This window comes from Mauremys mutica, chromosome 8, assembly GCF_020497125.1.
Source record: "Mauremys mutica isolate MM-2020 ecotype Southern chromosome 8, ASM2049712v1, whole genome shotgun sequence".
NCBI lineage: Eukaryota > Metazoa > Chordata > Testudines > Geoemydidae > Mauremys > Mauremys mutica.
The window spans coordinates 38,344,634-38,363,850 of record NC_059079.1 but is presented as its reverse complement, the minus strand read 5'-3'; the positions used below and the strand labels follow the sequence as shown (position 1 = coordinate 38,363,850).

At 38.0% G+C, this 19,217-nt stretch overlaps 1 protein-coding gene across 2 annotated transcripts; it reads left to right on the top strand.

The window, feature by feature from the left end:
- The first annotated feature begins 952 nt into the window (after window positions 1–952).
- On the top strand, window positions 953–12,639 carry VCAM1 (vascular cell adhesion molecule 1). Of its 2 annotated transcripts, XM_045026112.1 has the most exons (7): window positions 953–1,092; window positions 1,798–2,073; window positions 3,260–3,580; window positions 4,307–4,579; window positions 6,313–6,579; window positions 7,895–8,158; window positions 9,480–12,638. In XM_045026112.1, exons 1-7 carry the CDS (start codon window positions 1,041–1,043, stop codon window positions 9,638–9,640), a joined length of 1,614 nt encoding a protein of 537 aa, XP_044882047.1. In that variant the 5' UTR covers window positions 953–1,040; the 3' UTR covers window positions 9,641–12,638. The 2 variants fall into 2 exon arrangements, with proteins under 2 accessions (XP_044882047.1, XP_044882048.1); XM_045026113.1 differs by lacking the exon at window positions 7,895–8,158 and having other exon boundaries at window positions 9,480–12,639.
- Window positions 12,640–19,217: the final 6,578 nt, after the last annotated feature.

Here is a 19,217-nt window from a genome sequence, read left to right as displayed (position 1 = left end):
TTTTTTAATCCACCTACAGTTTAACAACCTAAAATTTGTCAGCTGTTTTGATTCTGCTATTTAAATAGGACAATGTATGATTGCAGAACTAGATCGACAGTCTAGGGGGAAATCAATCAGTGTCCCAGAAAAAAGAGCCATTTTAGGGGCAATTGCTCTTTAGATGCCATTAAAAATAATGAATCTGTTCAGTTGCCCTACTGGAACCATCAGACTCAATCCAACACTCATTCTATTCAGCAGTAGGAGATTGGCCTGAGCCTCAAAGACTGGATCTGGATCAGGGGTGTTAGGATCCAGGATTTTGATTTGAGCTCATCTCTAGTCCTTCATTACCTGACTCATTTCCGTATTCTTATGGCTCAGTCCCCAAAACCATAGGTATTTGGATAGCTTTATTCATGCAAGTTGTCCTGCTGATTTCAAAGGGACAACTCACTTGAGTAAAATTACTCAAGTGTTTGTAGGATTGTCCCCATAAAACCCAATCATGCAAAAAATATGCATGTGAGTAACTTTAACTAGGTGAATAATCCCATTGACTTCAGTGGAACTGCTCACATGAACAGCTTCTTTCACATGACTAACCATCTGCATGATCAGGTCGTTATTTTGCTCCTTATACCTGTGACATGCAATAACAATGCTAAAATAATTAATTTTATCCTGGGCTTAAAAATATTTTTCTCCCCTGAACTGTTCTTGATATTCTCCATCTCTGGTATATTTATTTTGCCAGTTCAGTTTTGGAAGTTGTGTGAAAAAGACACATTGTAATCCTCTATATGAAAGCAGCAGAGGGCGCTGAAACCATCTACACAGCCTACAGGGGGATTTTTCCTAACTTTGCTGTGGGTTTCCCCATGTAGAGATTTCCTACACTCCACCTCAACCAGAATTGTTATAAAGAGCTGAGCAACCGTTACAACAGTCATTTTCAGAGCTGCAGACTCACACCGTGTTTCTTCAGAGAGAACAGAGAGCTGGGTTTTGGAGCTAGCTTTCTTTTCATAATATATCAATTGCAAAAATTTAGACAAATGGGAAGAATAATTCCATCAGTGACAGTGCTTTTACTGGTGTTTTTGACTTGTGAGTTATTGTTTTGTTACTTAATTAATTGTTGTAATTAATTTGCATTGTCCTTTATTTTAGAATCTTTTCTCTTTATGGAAAATTATTTTACATCTCAGTAAATAAAAATGTGTTAAGCTCAGTTAAGATATTCTGTTTAAATAGCAAGAAAAAATTTATTCAGCACTGGCTATTCTGTAGTAATGCAGTCATTTTGTAATTTAGTTTGCTAAAAAAATTTATTGCACTATAGAATCATAGAATTGTTTCGGTTAGAAGCGATCTCTAGCACATCATCGTAGGTTTGATTTTATTATCCCTGAAGCATCCCTGATAGATATCAGTCAAGTATAGTATCAGTCAAGTATATCTGCAGTGAAGGTGATTCTATAACCTCCCTTGGTAACATATTTACCTATTAGTCTGCTGCAAAGTTTTAGAGACAGATCCCAGCTGGTGTAAAGTCATGTTGTTCCATTGACTTCAATGGATTTACATTGTTCATCAGTTGATTAGTTAATGTGTGTAGAGTATTTTGGAGAGGGAAAACACTATTTAAGTGCTAAGTATTATTAGTTTAACTTGTTCTACACAACTATTAGTTTAAAAATAGTGAAACAAGAGGCAGGCTTTAATAATCTCATATACTTTACTAGATTGCCGGTGCAAAGGAGAACATGAGCAATGAATGCTGCTGAATTTGCATTTTTCTCCCTTTTTCAGCTAAAGCTTTTGAAATTGAGATTACACCTGAAGACAATGTTGCTGCTCAGATTGGAGATAAACTTGAGCTGACCTGTAGTACTATTGGCTGTGAATCCCCAAGTTTCTCTTGGAGAAGCCAGTTGGACAAGCCCCTAGATGGGTCAGTGAACAGCAAGGGGAACCGCTCCATCTTGACTATGGATCCTGTTGGCTTTGGGAATGACAATGAGTATCTCTGCAGTGCATGTTGTGACAATGTGAAAAAAGAAAAAAGCATCAAGGTTGATGTTTACTGTAAGTGATTTATTCCCTTTATATGTGACATTGGTGCAATGCTCATCATAATAAATGTGATTAATCATTCCTACAGCGGAGGGTCAATTATATCCCTAGCACAACAACTCTGGTATGGTTTAAACATATATTTCCTGGTAGGGGTCATAGATTGGTGCAGGGATTTCTTATTAGGCATCTTGAACTAGGCTACCTAGAATGAATTTAGTCCTCCTGGTTTTATTTGCTCTTGGTGTTTTCCTCAAAGTATATGAAAGCCAGAAGATAGTCCCCTTGAAGTGTTCAAAAAGCTGAAAAAAATATGCTCTGGGTGGAAATGTTTGGGTAAAATGTGAGTATTAAGGGCCTGATCCAAAGCCCAGTGAAGTCAATGGAAGTCTTTCTGTTGCTATCAGTGGGTATTGGATCTGGCCCTTAGGACCAAATCCTGCCCATTTTACTGATTCAAATTGTTCCATTGACGCCAACAGGCTTGTGAAGTGAGCAGGAGTTGGCTCATATTACAGGGATTTTGTAAATTCACTCTGCCTGCCACTATATTAGCTGCAGATACAGGGCATGCTTCTACACCACTGAAATCAATGGCAGTTTTGCCACTGAGTTTGTTGGAAAGAAATCAGTCCCATATACCTTAATATTTTGGTTTGGCATAAGAAAGTCTTTATATTTAACGGTAGCTGCCATTATTTGGGAGCCACATTCAATAGCTGCTGGGGGTAATAATTAAAATTAATAAAAGCTGTGTCTTCTAAATGAAGATACAGCACATGCTATGACTTTTTATTCCAGTTATTTCTAAGAACAGTATTATTGTTGTCTGTCACTAATTTAGAAATATATATATGGTAGCTGTTATTTTCTAATTCTATCAGTTAAAAAAGATCAGTATTTTTCTACCTTTCATAAAATGCCATGATGTTTTTAACATGGACTTGTATTAAAAGGAAAGATGGATCCAACCTATACCCCAGATCCAAAACCCCCAAACTTTGAGTGTGTGTGAGAAAAGAATCTGGAGGGTCAAAACCCCAAAATATGGACCCATATTTCACGACTGTAGTGTACTTAATCAAAAGCCAAGACTTGAACACATGTGAACTTGAGGGACTTTCAGTTCTAGCTCTAGTTTCAATGGTTGTCTCTTTGGCCTCTCTCTAGTAAAAAGTAACTGGTATTGTTCTTTTAGCTTTTCCCAGTGATCCAGTCATTGTGATCAGCACACCCCTGAATGTTGGGGAAAAAGCCAGTATCACCTGTATGGTTCCCAAAGTGTATCCTTCTGAGCGTTTGAAGATGCATCTGGACAAAGATGGATCTGTTCTTGAAACCAAAGAATTTTTAGAGGAAGAAAGCACCGAAACCACAGAGACAAAAAGTCTGACATTGACTTTTATCCCCACCTTTGAAGACATTGGGAAAGCGATTACTTGTGTGGCTGAATTACCAATTGATGACATGAAATTTGAACCCAAGAAAAGACAGACTTCACAGAGATTGAGTGTAAACTGTAAGTATATTTATATTAGGGGTTAAATTTTACATTAGGATTCATGGGCCAGGGCTACAAAGTTAGGGATATAAACAAAAGTACTCCTGATCCACACTGGATCTCGCACTGATGTCAGTGACTGTACTGCACAAAGATCAAGGATAGGACATGGCCCTTAGGTCGTATCATCTCTGGGCACAGTCTTTTAATCCCTTCATGTGAAGAATAACCATTGACTTCAATGAGCGTTCTCCACATGGAGCACCCTGGGTTATTAAAGTTAACTGTTGCATTCAGTAACAGTGAAAAAAAGTGATACACGTCAGCCTTCAGAACCACTATTGTAGCTCACCCTCTCTCCTTTTCTTCAGTAGCTGGTTCAGAATTCACTCAGAGGGAAAACACACATCGTCTGAATTAGAGAGAGCAATAACTGCCTAAACAGAGGTGCTTTTTTGAAAAATCTCCCTTGAATGCCCATGTAATTCTCATTTTAGTTAATGGGATCCACATGCATATATCAGGGAGCAGAATTTGGCTCTAAGCAATTCCTTTTGGAAAACCTCTAGTGTTGATTCCTCACTGAGCTCTCTGGGGAAATTGTTGCATTGTCCTAATGACATCACTGCTTTTGAAATGTTTCCCAGTATCTGAAGTGTTCCCTTGAGATCCTTTAGCCTCAGACATAGATCGCATGTGTTGTTAACTTAGCTCATTGAGCTTTTCTCTTCTGTTTGCTTCAAGTTGGTCCTCAAAATACCAACATCACTGTGTCTCCAAGCAACACAACCATGCAGGGGGAAACTCTGATGCTCACTTGTAGCACTACAAGTAATCCACCAGCAAGGATTGTTTGGAGGAAAGAGCTAGAGGATTCAAGTGTTCAGCACATTATAGACAATGACACCCTTATCATTCCACATGCCCAGATGAGTGATTCTGGGTTGTTCATCTGTGAAACCATAAATGATGCAACGAATAAAACAGAGAGAACAACAGTGGTCATTTCTGTACAAGGTATGAGCCTGCAAGAATTTGACTTGTCTGGTTCTATAGAATTTCAACTGATCTACGGGTGACTCCTGAATGAAGAGTGTGGGGACTCTGAAATAATGGAACTGGGAAATTTCAGGGTCCTCACTACTGTATATTCAGGAGTCAACTGTAGATATGCTACTGCTATTCAGGAGTCACGTTTGTCATTGCAAGGTCTGATTTTTCTCTCATTACAATGCCTGATGTTTAATTGCTTCTCTCTTTTTACTCTCAAGCTAAGATAAACATATACATAGCTCCCCTAGTCAATGGCCCAGTGTGGGTAAGATTTCTCCCATGTCCTCTGGGTGACTCACCCAACCCACATTTAAGGCTGCCCTCTGAAACAGGCACTTAAGAGCCTCTCTGGCTCCATGTGAATATGGTAGTCACCCTAAACGTGTAAGGGACAATAACCTCCTTTAAGAATGGAATGCCACTATACACGTAGCTGTGTGTGGCACATTGCCCAGGAGCCCTGTGTTGCTTCCAAAATCTGCCAGGTAATTATGTTTCCAGGTGGTTTGTGTATGCAGCCAGGCTGCCAACATGTGTGATTTTGTATTATGAAACCTGCTGAACCATCTGACATCTATGGGTTTCTTTTAGAGACCATTTCCTCCAGTAAAGCTTAAAATATGATGAATTATAGATGTCATCTATTGTCTGTTTCATTGACTACCTCTTTGAAATCTCACCTGAAAATCAATCTTTTCACCTGTTCCTATGCCTTTTAATTAAATTCTCCTTGTGACAGGCCCAGTCCTGTAGGTCCTGCCTTTGTAAAAACTCAACTTCAGATTCAGTCTCTGAAAAAGAACTGCAGGATCATTCCCTATGATATTTAATTGTTTACTTAAAACATAAGATTGTTGCCAAGACACCTAGGTGCATTGCATCAATCAAAGCAATCAGACAATGACAAGTCAGAGTCCCTTGCTTCACCATTATTTATTAATTCTTTTTCAACTCTATCCAGCACTATTAGGAAATTTCATAATGGGATTCACATGTCTGATGGGAGGTGTATACAATAATGTTATCTCTATAATGTATCCAGTTTAACTACATTTGGACAGCAATGTCACAAAAACAAATATACAGTAGAATTCATGGTCAAAATTCCAAAGGGGTGTCATTCTAGCCTCTAAGGCCCCAATCCTGTAATAAGCATCCTCTGGACAGATCCTTGCACACCCAAGGAACTCATTGCAGGATCAGGGCCCAGTTTGGTACTTGCAATTGACTGCAGGCAGAAATGTGACAGTATAGGAAGTCTGCCACCTCCTTGCAGGCGCAAATCAAATATATCGTACTCTATCGTAAGTCACATCCTCTGCGGTCCCCTGAGCACAGGGGCTGTGAATGAGTGGCCCTTATAGGGGCTGTACAAAAGGAGCGGGGAGTCGTCCCAATGTGCAGTGCGTAAGGGCTAGTCCCCATTTAGCCCTCAGAGTGATGGCAATCTCAGGTCAAGGACTGAGTGGGAATTGAGACTGTACTGCCCTCCCATCCATATAAACAGACCCTCTTGGTCAGGACTGAGGCACATTGGCTAAGGAGGGCTTGCACTGAAGCGCAAAAGCTATCTGTGCTGTATTTGATTTGAGGATAAATAGAGGATTTCAGTGTCCAGGGCTGACAATCTAGCACCTAATAAAGCACGCTCTCTTTGCTCCTGTTATTAATAACTAACAATGGATCCTTCATTTTAGATGGACCAAGAAATACGACGGTCTCTGTCACCCCCTCCGCCACAGTGAAAGAAGGGGGAGCTGTGACAATGACATGTACCAGCTCTGGTAATCCAGCTCCAAAGATCTCCTGGACAAAGCATTTGATCAGTGGAGTGTCGCAGTTTCTTTCTGAAAATGCAACTTTAACTATAAATAATGTAAAGGCTGAAGACTTGGGGCTTTATCAGTGTGAAGGAGTTAACCAGTTTGGAAGAGAGAAAAAAACTGTGGACTTAATTGTTCAAGGTGCGTACAACATGATACATTGTAAGCCTTGCTTCAAAATTTTAGGGCTAATCTTGCTCAGACTGAAATCTGTGAGAATTTTGCCTTTGACTTCTGTGATGTCAAGAATGGCCCTTAGTCATTAAGGGTAAAATTTACCTCATGCAAAGCTCTCTGAATCACTAGAGCCCCATTGGGTGCATCTACACAGCCTCTGGCAGCCTGCAGAAAGCCTCCATGCTGAGGCGACAGACTCGGACTCACAGGGCTTGAGCTACTGCACTAAAAATAGTTGTGTTGGCAGCATGTTTAAATTGTGGCTTGGCCTGGATCTTGAGCTCTGACCCCTAAGGAGAGAGTTGGGCTTCAGAGCCCGAGCTCCAGCCCAAGCCACAATAGTCACACAGCAATGTTTAAGAGGTAGCACAACCCCCACAAGCCTGAGGCTGTCAGCCCTGGCTGAAAGGCTCACTGCTATGGGCTGTGTAGACATACCCATAGTATGTGAAAGTGGCAGATGTACCATATATGGGGCTCAGCCACAGGATCCAGGAATGTATGCATGTCAATCCAGCAACGAGCTTGGACAGCAATTTAAAAACATAATGCTTGATCTCAAAGGTCAGTTAATGTTCTCTATGTTAATGAAGTGGGGTTTGTTTGTTTTTGCGAGAGGCATAAAACATGGTCTAAAATATCAGCCAACTTCATCAGACTCTAGGTTTTGGGGTCATTTTTTGTCATTCCCTAGGATTTTAATGTTGTGTGTGTCATGTAGTGAGTTACCCAGGGTCTTGTCATATATAATTAGTAGGAACAGCTCAGCAATGAAGACTGTTCTCCAGAAAGATCCAGACATCAGAAAACAATTGTTCTCCAAAATCTTTTAACAGTCCCTTACACTGGGGTCCCACAAAACAGGGTTTGAAACCGTGGAATCCTAATGACTTTCTCAGAGAAAGGTCACATGTTTGAAGGCTGGGCAAACATGCTCCTTTTTAGCTTCTGATCCTTTGTCTTTGCCTTTTCTGTGCCTGTTTCCTGTAGCCATGCTTGTCTATTTTCCTCCTTTCATGAATATACATAATCATTTTAAATTAAAGAAAAAAAGTTCGGTATAAAGTGAAGGGTGCTACATCCATTAATTAATAAAATATCCTTCCTGCCAGCAGCACTGTGTGAAGACTAGAGAGTACCTTTAGCTAGTGATCAAGTAGATTTTAAAGAAAAGATTGTGGTGAATCATTCAACTGAATTAAGGCCCTGAGAGCCTGTTGTAGATTGTCAGTCTCTACATTTGCATTTAAATCTTACCCGACAATTTCTTTCCTTTTAGTTCCTCCCCAGAATACTCCAGAGTTAATATCTCCATCAGACAATGTTGATGAAGGGGAAAATATCACTATTATGAGTACAACTTCTAGTAATTCACCACCACAGACAGTCCCGCAAAAGATCCATCTAAGCAACACAACCATCCTCTCATCACAGAATGACACCTCTACACTCTATAGAGTCATCAAAAATTACACAGACATATACCTGGTTGCTTACAATGAGACTGGAAATAACACTGATGTGATTGAGATAGCTGTTGTAGGTAGGCATATGTTGCTTTGAACTTACTTGTATTGTTATCTTCCAATGATTGAAAGGTTGCTGTTAGCACAGCTAGTGTACTGTTCCCCCACGCATAGATATACCATGGTTAGTGGTGAAAAACAGAACAGAACAGTTCACTAGTGAATATCAGTAATGTAATTGTCTCCTATACAGCACTGATACTCTTAGCAATGCCACCCCAAAGTGGCACAGTGGCTCAAGGGAGGTGGGGAGAAGGCAGGCATAGCCCCACTTCCTCTATGCACCAGTCTGCAGAGCAAGATTGGCACATAGGGAGAAGAAGCCTGCACCCCACAAAAGGAGATAGAGGGTGCCCTGATGTGTGCTGGGGAGCTGCTGGAGGCACTCTGTCTGCTTGAGGAGAATGCCTCCTGGTCCTCCCTGGAGCAGTCAGCTTACAACACGCGTTATTGTGCATTATGCCAAACTGGCCTGAACTTACGTAAGACTAACAAACCCAAGACACTGAACCACGATTAAGTTGATTAGGGAGGGTGTCTACTGAAGAAGAGAATGCAAGACAGATTGCTTGAAGAAGTGGGTTTTACGAAGGGATTTGAAGGGAGAGTGCAATGCAGATGAGAACCAGGAATGTGTTCCAGTTGAAGGCAGTAGGGTCTGTCCCATTGCAATAGCTGGGGCACTGCTCCACTCAGAAAAATGAGAAACTAAAACCATAATAAAGTCAATTCACCCATTCATAGCTGTTAACATGGGAGGATAGCTCTCTCAGAGCAGGATCCGTGTGGAACAGCTGCTCCAATGCCCCAGACTATATCATGCACATGTTCACATTCATTTTGGAGCTCCAGGGAAGAACATAATGGAGCACAGTACTGGGGGGCACTTTCTAAGATACTCTGAATTAGTGAGCATAAGTGGAGCTCAGGAAAGCTAGAGTTCCCCTATGCAAATCTTTGTCCGATAGACATCACTGGGCATAGGAAACTGCATTATAAAAAGTGCGAACCCAGTGTGGAAGGAGTCAGGAGATGATGGCAACAGAAAGATGAACAGATTGGAAAGAGGATAGGGTGGGGAAATAGGGAAATGGGATTAGAGATGTAGATGTACCAAGATCACAGAGGGCCTTGTACATGTGGACAAGACCTTGAATGTGATGCAGTAAGAGAGAGGAATCCAGTGAAAGAATTAAAAGGGGTCAGATAATATGCTCCAAGCTGGAGGAGAGGAAGATGACATAACAGTAGCATTGCCTTTACAGTGATGTGCATACATCTACTTGTAACAGTTTTTAATCAACTTCTTCTGTCTCCTTTTTTTTTCTTGTTTTGCAGAAATGGTGAAAGAAAGAGATTATGTGATTCCTGTGATTGTTGTGCTCTCTTGTTTATCACCAATGGCAATCCCTGCACTTGCAATATTGGTTTACATGTCAAGGAAAGCAAAGATAAATGGATCTTACAATCCTGTAAACACACCAAAACCAAATGTTTAAGCAAGTGACTAACCTTCTTCATTCCATGACATTATATGACATGCAACATTATATGACTTTTTGTAACATTGTCGTGAAAAACATGAAAAAATGGTCTGTTCTGTGATAAATAACGACAGCCTTTACATTAAAGGGAAAAATAAGACACTGCCTTAGAAATAGGTGAATCGCTTCCCTATTGAAGCATGCTCAACAAGAAGAGTTCTTCGAAGTGCTAAGTTTGTAGATAGTATCCCATTTCCTGTACATATGTATTATAAACACATTCAAGTGAACACCAGTTTGGAAATTCCAATATCCTATTGCAGCTGTACATAGAAATGTTGTTTCCTGAGATATAAATCAACACTATTTGAACTGATTAGACTATTTTGGCATTATTTAATAGTGAGTGTTTTAAATATAATTTGTGTAAATATATGTTGGTGGTACTTTCCTACTGCATGTAATGTGTTCCACGTCCTCCTCTTATTTATGCCAACATAACTCCATTGGCTGCAGTAAAACTGCATAGTATAAATGAGAAGAGAATTTGGCCTTTTGTTTCTAAGTAATTGTCACAAATGTAAATCCTTCAGAGTCAATTAAAAACTTTTAAACTTTTGTTTAATAAATGTGCCAAAGCTTTTGATACGCATGTAACAGTTATAAATGTAATTCAGCAAGTATCTGTTTGGGGTTAAGTTATAATCAACTGTAGCATGTGAGATGTACAATGGTATGGTATTTATTTGGGGTCTTGTCACTTTAAAGTATATAACAAGATTTTCATTGACTTCACTGTGGGCAGGCCCATAATTTAGAAGTTAACTCTAAATAGACATGTTTTATAGACTTTCACACTACAATAAATCCACCTTGGGGTATTGCTGTTAATCATAAAAGGTAATAAGGGTCCAATACACATATTCAAGTTTTATTGAATAGACAAAGAATTTGTTAGGCCCGTCGTAAAAAAAATTGACAACATATTTAGATGCAGTTTCTACATATTTCACTGTCTCCTGTTCTTGGTACTGTATTTTTGTTCATAGAAATGTTTATTCAGTTAAAATTCCCAACCAATGCCCATGTAATAGTGAGATGGAACATGTATGTTTGCTATATTCCCACTTGTTAATCCTTATTTCTTTGAAAAGCAAAGTGGTCAAAACGCTGAAACTAGGTGGTGTATTTATTTGTTTAGTTTTCTATCTTGTATGGTGTGTGTAGCAATAATGGGACCCAGGACACAGACTAGCCTGTATGAGGGAAAACTCAGAGAGTTAATGTGTACATTCTATAGATGGCACCAATACAAAAGCAGCAGCTGCTGTAGACTTAGTAAGTATTATTAATTAGTTGTCACAAAGCAGTATATGGTCCTGGGTACTAGAAAATTCTGTCAGGAGAAGAAATGAAGAGATGTCAGTCTGTTAATCTATGTAAAAGGCACCTAACATACTGCTTCTACCAATCCTGAAGAAAGAAAGATCTTCCCTAGTTAAGGAAGCATGCAATAAAGCAGGACTCAGGGCCTGGAACACAACTCCAAGGGAGTAAAAAGTCTGCCAGGATCATCTCTTCTTAACAATACTTTGGGCCTGGCTGGGCCTCTCAGAGTTGAATTTGCCCCCTAGAACTTCACACTGGTTCTCTCCCTTCTGCTTGGAAAGGGGGACCTTCCACAGCCTCTGTGGCATCATTGTGATGCTGGCAGGCCAGGTGCCAACTTGTGCCAAGGCTTTAGGCCCAGCCAAACACTGACAAATTAATTGCTGGGAACCTGTCTCTGTGTTAGTATGGTTAAGAGGGTATGTTTAGTGTTTAGACCTTATGAAATGCTTGTAAGTTGCTGCATGCCTTAACATCACAGATAATTTCTTTATCACATGCTACGTGGTAACATTTAAGTTTTTGCTTTGTAACTATACAAACTTTGAACCAGGCAGGAGGGATCTCCTGCCCCTCAAGAAGGCCTATCAAAAATAAGTGTGCCACTGTGGAACATCACAATACAAAGACATTGTTAATTATCCCCTTGCACCTATGAAGAGGCTACATGCAAAAGGGCTTGTCCCATAAGCTTGAATTCTGGAAGAAGAAAATAAAAACAGCTGACAAGACATTTTTTTTGTCTCTTTTGCTGTTTGACTCTTACAAGGCCAGAGCTATGAAACAGAATCTGAGATCCCCAGGGTCAATCTGGGTTAGCCCTAAAAGACATTTAGAGCTGACAGATCACTACAACGTATCACTTTGTAAAACCATAGACTAACGCATTTGTATGTATGCTTGCTTGCTACCTTTAACTTTGTAATAATTCTAATTCTTTTCTTAGTTAATAAATCCATAGATAGTTTACTATAGGTTTGGCTACAGTGTTGTCTTTGGTCTGAGCTCTGAGATACCAATTAACCTGGGGTTAGTGATAGGTCTCCTGGGACAGGGAGTTACCTGAATATTTGGTGATCTTTGGTGTAGAGCATTACGCCTAGCTTGCCTGGGTGGCGAGATGAACTGGAATGCCCAAGGGGACAGTTCGTGACACCACAGTAAGACTGTTTAGTGCTTTAGTAGTTCACATTTATTACTGGGCTGGTGAAATCTAGTTATAGCATATACAACCAGTTTGGGGCTTCTGCCCTGCTTCTTGACAGTCTGCCCTGAAGTTGGCACTCATGGTCGTGAGCCACTCCAGACAGCGTGACAACCATCATCCTTCCTTCCATTCTAGTAGAGGGGGTGGAGACTGACTACCAGTCCTACCAATTCAATCAATGTCTAGTATTAAAGAGAGTAAGCACAAGTATGTGCTATTCTCATTTTTATCTGTAGCTATCAGGAACGTACTCTCTTAATATTGTTGTTAAATCACATTTATTGAAAACCACTTCATACTAACACTTCATGTTAACTACAGAAATAAGTACCAGTTCTCAGCAAGTTTCTTTCATATCTTGTCTCATCACAGATGGGTTCAATTATTAACATTTCTTTTGTTTCCATTAATGTTAACTGTAAGTGTAAATATACATACATATATGTCACTGTTCATATAATTCGAACAATTTTAGAATTTTTCAAAACAATGCATATAGATAATCTCATTTGTAATTTCTCACTAATACCCATGAGAAAGTAGTATTGTGAGTGCCTCTATTAAAACACTACAGAGTATATTGTCAATTCTTCAGACTAGCATTTTATTTCTTAAACTGCAGTTTGCGTAATTCCAAACCTTACAACAAAGTTTATTTTTATTTGTATCTATTCAATTTATTGAAAACCCACAATAATAATACAGGAAAAAACATCACAGCTACTAGCTGTATTTGAATGTTATTATGTGGTACTACATTAGTTGAGATAATCCCAAAGAATAAGAATGGAAAATATTTTACCACAATAATCCAATGGCCTAGTGCATTGTAAGGAAGTATATCATTTTGCATGATTCCACTCTGTGTTCATTTAAAAAAAGAGAAAAAATCTGCAGTTATATTGGTCAATTAAGCAAACTACATGCTTGAGATTATACTGTATTTTCCAGTTTAAATAATTGCTTAAGTACCTGCTTACTTTTATTACTTCCCTTACATCACATTGTATTTACTGTTACTTAAGACTGTGCTTAGCTGCCTTTATTAAAATATGTTTTGCCCCCAGGGTGGGCATGAAAGATTATTAACACTTACCATCTCAAATTTCATTTCTCGGTCTCCCTGACAGAATGCTAGTGGAAACTACTCCAGAGATGGCATGGCTTATTCCTGTTTAGGCATAAGCTTGAATTAAATGGATTAATCATTCTGTCACACAAAGAATAGAATGTAGTTCATAAATACATACCTAGAAGGGATACTCACTGTTAAAAATAAGTTGCTATGGAACACATAGTACAAGCATTTCTTTATTTTTAATACCCACATGTTCTGTCTTACTTGCTTTAAAAACTGACTAACCAGTGCAGATACTGTGTTGGAGTCATGGCCCCACTGAACTCTATAGTAAAAATAATGTTGCCTTCAACATGTCAAGTACTGTATCTCAGGTATATAAATCAAAATACCATTGAATACATGTTTGGCAGCAGGAAATACAGCAAACTGCTGCAGCTGTTGGTTTATATTCATACTTCCATGCTATTTGAACTTGAATATTCTTTAAAACCATTATTTTGACCATTTCATTATTGATATAATTAATATTTCCATGTAGCAACACAAGAAGTAGCTTACCTTTCTGCTTGGTTTCTCAACCACACTCTCAAATTCACATTGATCACCTACATTAGACAATGAGGAAAAAGTTAATGTTTCAAAAACATTTGACGAATCAGTCCAGTTGCCCTCCATGTTTACTGTTATTTACATTTACCTTATCACCCAGCCAGCTTCTTGTCATCAGGTCATGACATGAAGGGCCGTGCAAACTCATTTTTCCTCACTTTTGCCTCTAGTCTGGCTGTAACTTTGTGGGTCTGCACAAATGTTACTGGACAAGAAATGTAACACATATTAGCACATAGTACAATCTCCTTTTTCTCTGTTTCACCATTGTGTGTGCTGTCATTTGTTGATATTTTTACCTCAAAACCTTTAACCATACTTCATAAATTGAAGTATATTATCAAAATATTTAAAAATTACATCAACATGGTAAACAATTACCTTTGTGAAACCATTCTTTTTCTTCCATATCTTCCAGAAACATGGCATCAATATCAATTGGATTGCTGCTTTCAACTTCTGCTGCTACTTGTTTCTTTTCTTCTGCTGCCATACATTCATTTTCTTCTGTGTCTGTGACCTCCAAGTTTATCACACTGCTGTTATCAGGGTTCTCTGCTACATTACCACCCATTTTTCCACTAATGGCCGAGGGGACTGTTTTCTCAATGTCACCCACATCTGTTTGGATGTTTTCCTTTGACAATCTCTTTTCAGTACCTAATGCTGGTGGCTTTTTATATGGTTTTAAGTGAGAGATACTGTACATATATCCTAAAGTCTTCCCTTATAAGGTTTCCACTTTAAATTTATTACTACAACAATGGTAACTTTGTATGGTCCTCAATAAATACATTATAGTGTCACTCCCTTTCTTGTTCTTCTTACATTCAGTAACATAATGTGTTCCCCGACTTTGCATGTTATTTTCCCATATTTAGAAATTTCTTCTAGCATAGCATAGTTCTTGGGTTTTTTATGCTTTAGAAATATTACTAACAACAATGCGATGTCAACATCCATTGCAGTTTTCAGATTAATACTGTACTGCGTAGTATTTTTCATTGAATTCCTTGAAAGCTTGTGGCTTTGTAAATAAACGGAGAGGGTGTTGTATTCATGAAATGGAGAATCACAAACTAATATATTTACATGAAAGCTGATAGTATTTACATACACTTACAGTGTAATTCTAAACCTGGTCTAAACTTGGTCTGGAAACCTTGTTTCATGACCATACAATAGTTTGAAAGAGTGACATTTTGGTTGTCATGTGTGATTTAGAGCTTAAAGAAAAAAAACATAAAGAAATTCATTCCAATTACACTTTGTGACAACCAATTTCCACAATGCTTTGCAAAAAGTAGTGATTGATTAGTTTGTGCAAAAAAATAGTTAATATAACATGTTGACTGAGACAGACAATACATAGAATCAACAAAGTGTAAGCTGGAGGACGTTGCAATGTATTGCTATGATTTTTTTTTCATTTCACATGTGATACAGTAAAAAGACTTTGAAGATTTTTTATCAATACACAGTTTACAGCATGGTGCTGTCTACTTACCTTTGCCACTAGGAAAAAAAATCCCTAAAATTACCTTTGGGTGGATTTGTTGGTGTTTGGGTTGAATAGGCTGACACTATGTTCTAGCACCATTTTTTTCACAAAAGGCAAAGTTAAACTGAAAATAAAGTATGTTGTAAACTTTCCTTTGGAAATGTGCACATTTATGTTCCTTTCCCTATTTCCTATTGATATTGTGGGCTAGTACTATGGTTTCCTATCCCATCTTTTAGTATTACTACGTGGAAAAATAAATATGATAGTAAATCAAGTTGCAATTAATTTATTTTATTTTATTTTATTTTATTTTGGCTGTGTAAAGATACATAGAAAAAATTGTCAGCAATGATTTTCATTAAAAAAAATTGTCATGAGAACAATGAAGCCAATGTTCACCATTGAATATCTATGACCTGATTGTATAGTTGAAGAAATAGTGAAAAGAATCTCAAAAGTAAGTCATTACCTCATTATTGAAGTCAGAACCATGAACTGTCAGTATCTGCTCTGGCTATCCAAATCAATACTGATTTTCTTCACCATCTCATGTGCTGTGTTATTTCTAAGTGGAAATGCTTCCACACATTTTGTAAGATGATCTGTAGCTGTCAATATGTACTGGTTTCCTTTGTTACTGGTAATAGCCCCATTAAATCCATTCCCAGGGCCTCTGGACCTGAATGCAGGGGTACAGGTTGCACTTTGGATCTCTCCTAATATGTTTTCTTAATAAGCCCATATGTACTAAACAGAGTAAACACTATGATGTGGTTTTCACAGTGGTTTAAACAACCATACAATCAGAATCCACTTGACTTAAGAAAGTAAAGAAATATAGAGATAGGGATAGGAAAAGTCCTTCAAGAGTAAACCTGCATAAATATGATGTGCCAGTGCAAAGAGTAATAGAGGATATTGTTGCACTATGTCATGCCATCCATATACATTGCACTTGTTGTCACCAATTGGAGGCCTTACTGTGTAGCAATAATAAACACAAATAACAATAAGTAATTTTCTTGGACACTCCTTCAAATCTTCCTTTCTGTTTTTTAAGGAAGTGACTAAGACTTTGTATCATGTATATGTAACCTGCACTGAGAACATTCCTAATGCATTGACAATGTAAGAGATTTAAAAAAAATGGAAAGATAGATAGTAGAAATAGGAGAGTTTAAAATTCACTTTAAAAGTTTTTCAAGGTGGTATCCAAATTTAATTCCATTCCTGCTTTCTGGAAATGCAGACATCTCTCAGCATGGTTTGGAGAGAATATGATGGTATTAATATTCATGTATTAAAATGTTATTGCACAGGCATGGAGCTCACATTTTCACACCAAATGGTTAAATAGCTTTCTTTGCAATATAAATTTCAAATTTGTATTTAAATTTAAATTAGGGGGTTTTGCTTCATTACTTTACATATTCAGCCCTTGATATCTTTTGCCATTCCTGAGCAATAGTATTTTGATATCAGTGCAATTCTTGTTTTTACTATTCCTTGATGTCCACAAGTTGGACTATCTTGATAACATTCAGACAGTTGTAGGGCTTGTTTCATGTTGTGCATAATAACTTAAACCTTTCTACCTTTTGCAGAATGGAAATGTGTTGGATGGAGATGTGTTGATGACATTGTGTTGCAGTCAAGCAATTAGCACATAGTTTTTAAAGTATCTGTATAAAGAGATGTCTGTATATAGTATGAGCTGTGATGGCTTGAGTATGGGAGAGAGAAGAATTTTACTATAGGTTATAACTGGATGTTGAAAATTCTTAAAATTAGAAATCATTGCTCAGTGAAAATCTATGGATTATTATTGCTGTTTGTGGATACACTGCTAACCTGATTCAGAAATAAAGTTGAATTATAGCATATTTTTGTAATATTTTAATTTTTTGACATTTATCATGCACCTGACACAAATACATTTCTTAGAGTAGCTAAATATGTAGCAAATGAGATTTTTGTGGGATGCATGCTACACTTTTTAATGTAATAATGTCATAGAATACAATGACAGGTTTCAGAGTAGCAGCCGTGTTAGTCTGTATCCACAAAAAGAACTGTATGTATAAATATCTCCTGTCTGTGTGTTCCATTCTATGCATCCGAAGAAGTGAGCTGTAGCTCACGAAAGCTCATGCTAAAATAAATTTGTTAGTCTTTAAGGTGCCACAAGTACTCCTGTTCTTTTTATAGAATACAATGAAATCTTCAGTACATAAATGATGGGCCTGATCCTGCACCACTGGGGTTGTTCGGAGTGTTACCATTAACTTCAATGGGACTGGGGTTAGTATCACCGATTTTCTTTGAATATCCCACAAAATTTCCTTTGCTACATAATATAAATAAAATCTGCCCATATACAACTAATGGAGATCAATTTTCATTTCAGTTAATTAGGTCATAGTTACTGGGAACAGGAAATATAACAGCACAAAAATAATATGAATTTTGAAAAAATTCAGGACATTAGATTATGTGTTAAGAAAACAACAGAATATTTACTGAAACCCCTCCTTTATCTTCCACACTGATGTTTATTACAGTGGGTTTTTTCCCCTTAGTACTGCTTTTTGGAAAAAAAAATAGGGTATGCCGTAATTCAAAAGAATCTGTGAGAAACAATGAACTCATGTGTACACATTTCAATATCGTGATAAGATCACAAGCATGAAATACATTTTAAAAGCACAAAGTGCCGTCCGAGATGTTTTGTTTAATGCCCTTGACCACTTGGAGCTTGATGTACTCAGCCAGGGAGGACCTAATTCTTTGGGTACACAGGATTTCTACTAATAGGCTCCCAGCGTGTTGAAGGATAAGCTGTCCTGAAAGGATAGTTATTTCACTGGAGAATGGTAAGTGAAGACACTTGAGGTAAGCAAGACACGTAAGCAAGGTCAGGAATGTACCCCTATCTGGGCTGACAAATCCCATGTTACATCACAGTAAAACTGAACTATCTTATCTCCATTAAGTTTGTAGCTAAAAATCTTAAGTGGCACTTAAGTAGACAAGCTGCCTGGGCAAGGTCATCACAATACCTTTGAGATATCCCTTGTTAAAACAACTTTTTGGAGCAGTAAGGACCAGCTCAGAGACTTCTGTCTTTTCAGTACCTTTTTAGAAAGCATTCTGTGGAGTTAAACACTTGGGCTATTGTATGTAAAACAAGAAGTGAAGGTTTTAATATTTCTTTATTGGTTCCTTTCCAGTTCAGAGTAGGCCACACAGTTTCTCAGTAAAGAAACATTTAATGTACACAAAACACTGAAGATAGTGTAAACATTATAAATAGTATTCAGAATACTTATGAATTCCCTTTGAACACAAACTGTTAGACAGAAAATCTACTACAGTTCTTTATACAGAATTTCCCTCTTTGTCTTTTGTACACATCTTGAACAACAGTGTTTCAACACTAAATTTACATTTCTGTACTTCGGCACACACATGTCAGCAGGTTGCCCTTTGATCTTATTTCAGAGACATTTTCTCAGGCCTTTTCCTCACTGCTAAAAGCCAAGTGCCTTGTCCTCACTGCACTGATACCTCAGAATAGCTCATAGACCTAAGGTTCTATAATGTAGCCCTAATACACAGTGTACACATCTGGTTTCTTCAGATCTTGATAAGAACATCAGATCCTTCTTTTCAAAATACTTCTGTGTTGTTGGCAAACCCAACCCTCACAGCAGACACATGCTTGATCTTGCAGCAATGAGCCATGATATCAGAGGGCTGTCTTGAACTAATATATGTATAACATTTTCCCTCTTGAGAGCTG

What these genes read in the sequence shown, in the direction of transcription:
- VCAM1 (XM_045026112.1), top strand. Translation starts at nt 1,041, where the DNA reads ATGGGAAGAATAATTCCATCAGTGACAGTGCTTTTACTGGTGTTTTTG. An exon ending in CATCAAGGTTGATGTTTACT is followed by an intron (nt 2,074 to 3,259) that starts GTAAGTGATTTA and finishes TTGTTCTTTTAG; the next exon opens with CTTTTCCCAGTGATCCAGTC. An exon ending in ACAGAGATTGAGTGTAAACT is followed by an intron (nt 3,581 to 4,306) that starts GTAAGTATATTT and finishes GTTTGCTTCAAG; the next exon opens with TTGGTCCTCAAAATACCAAC.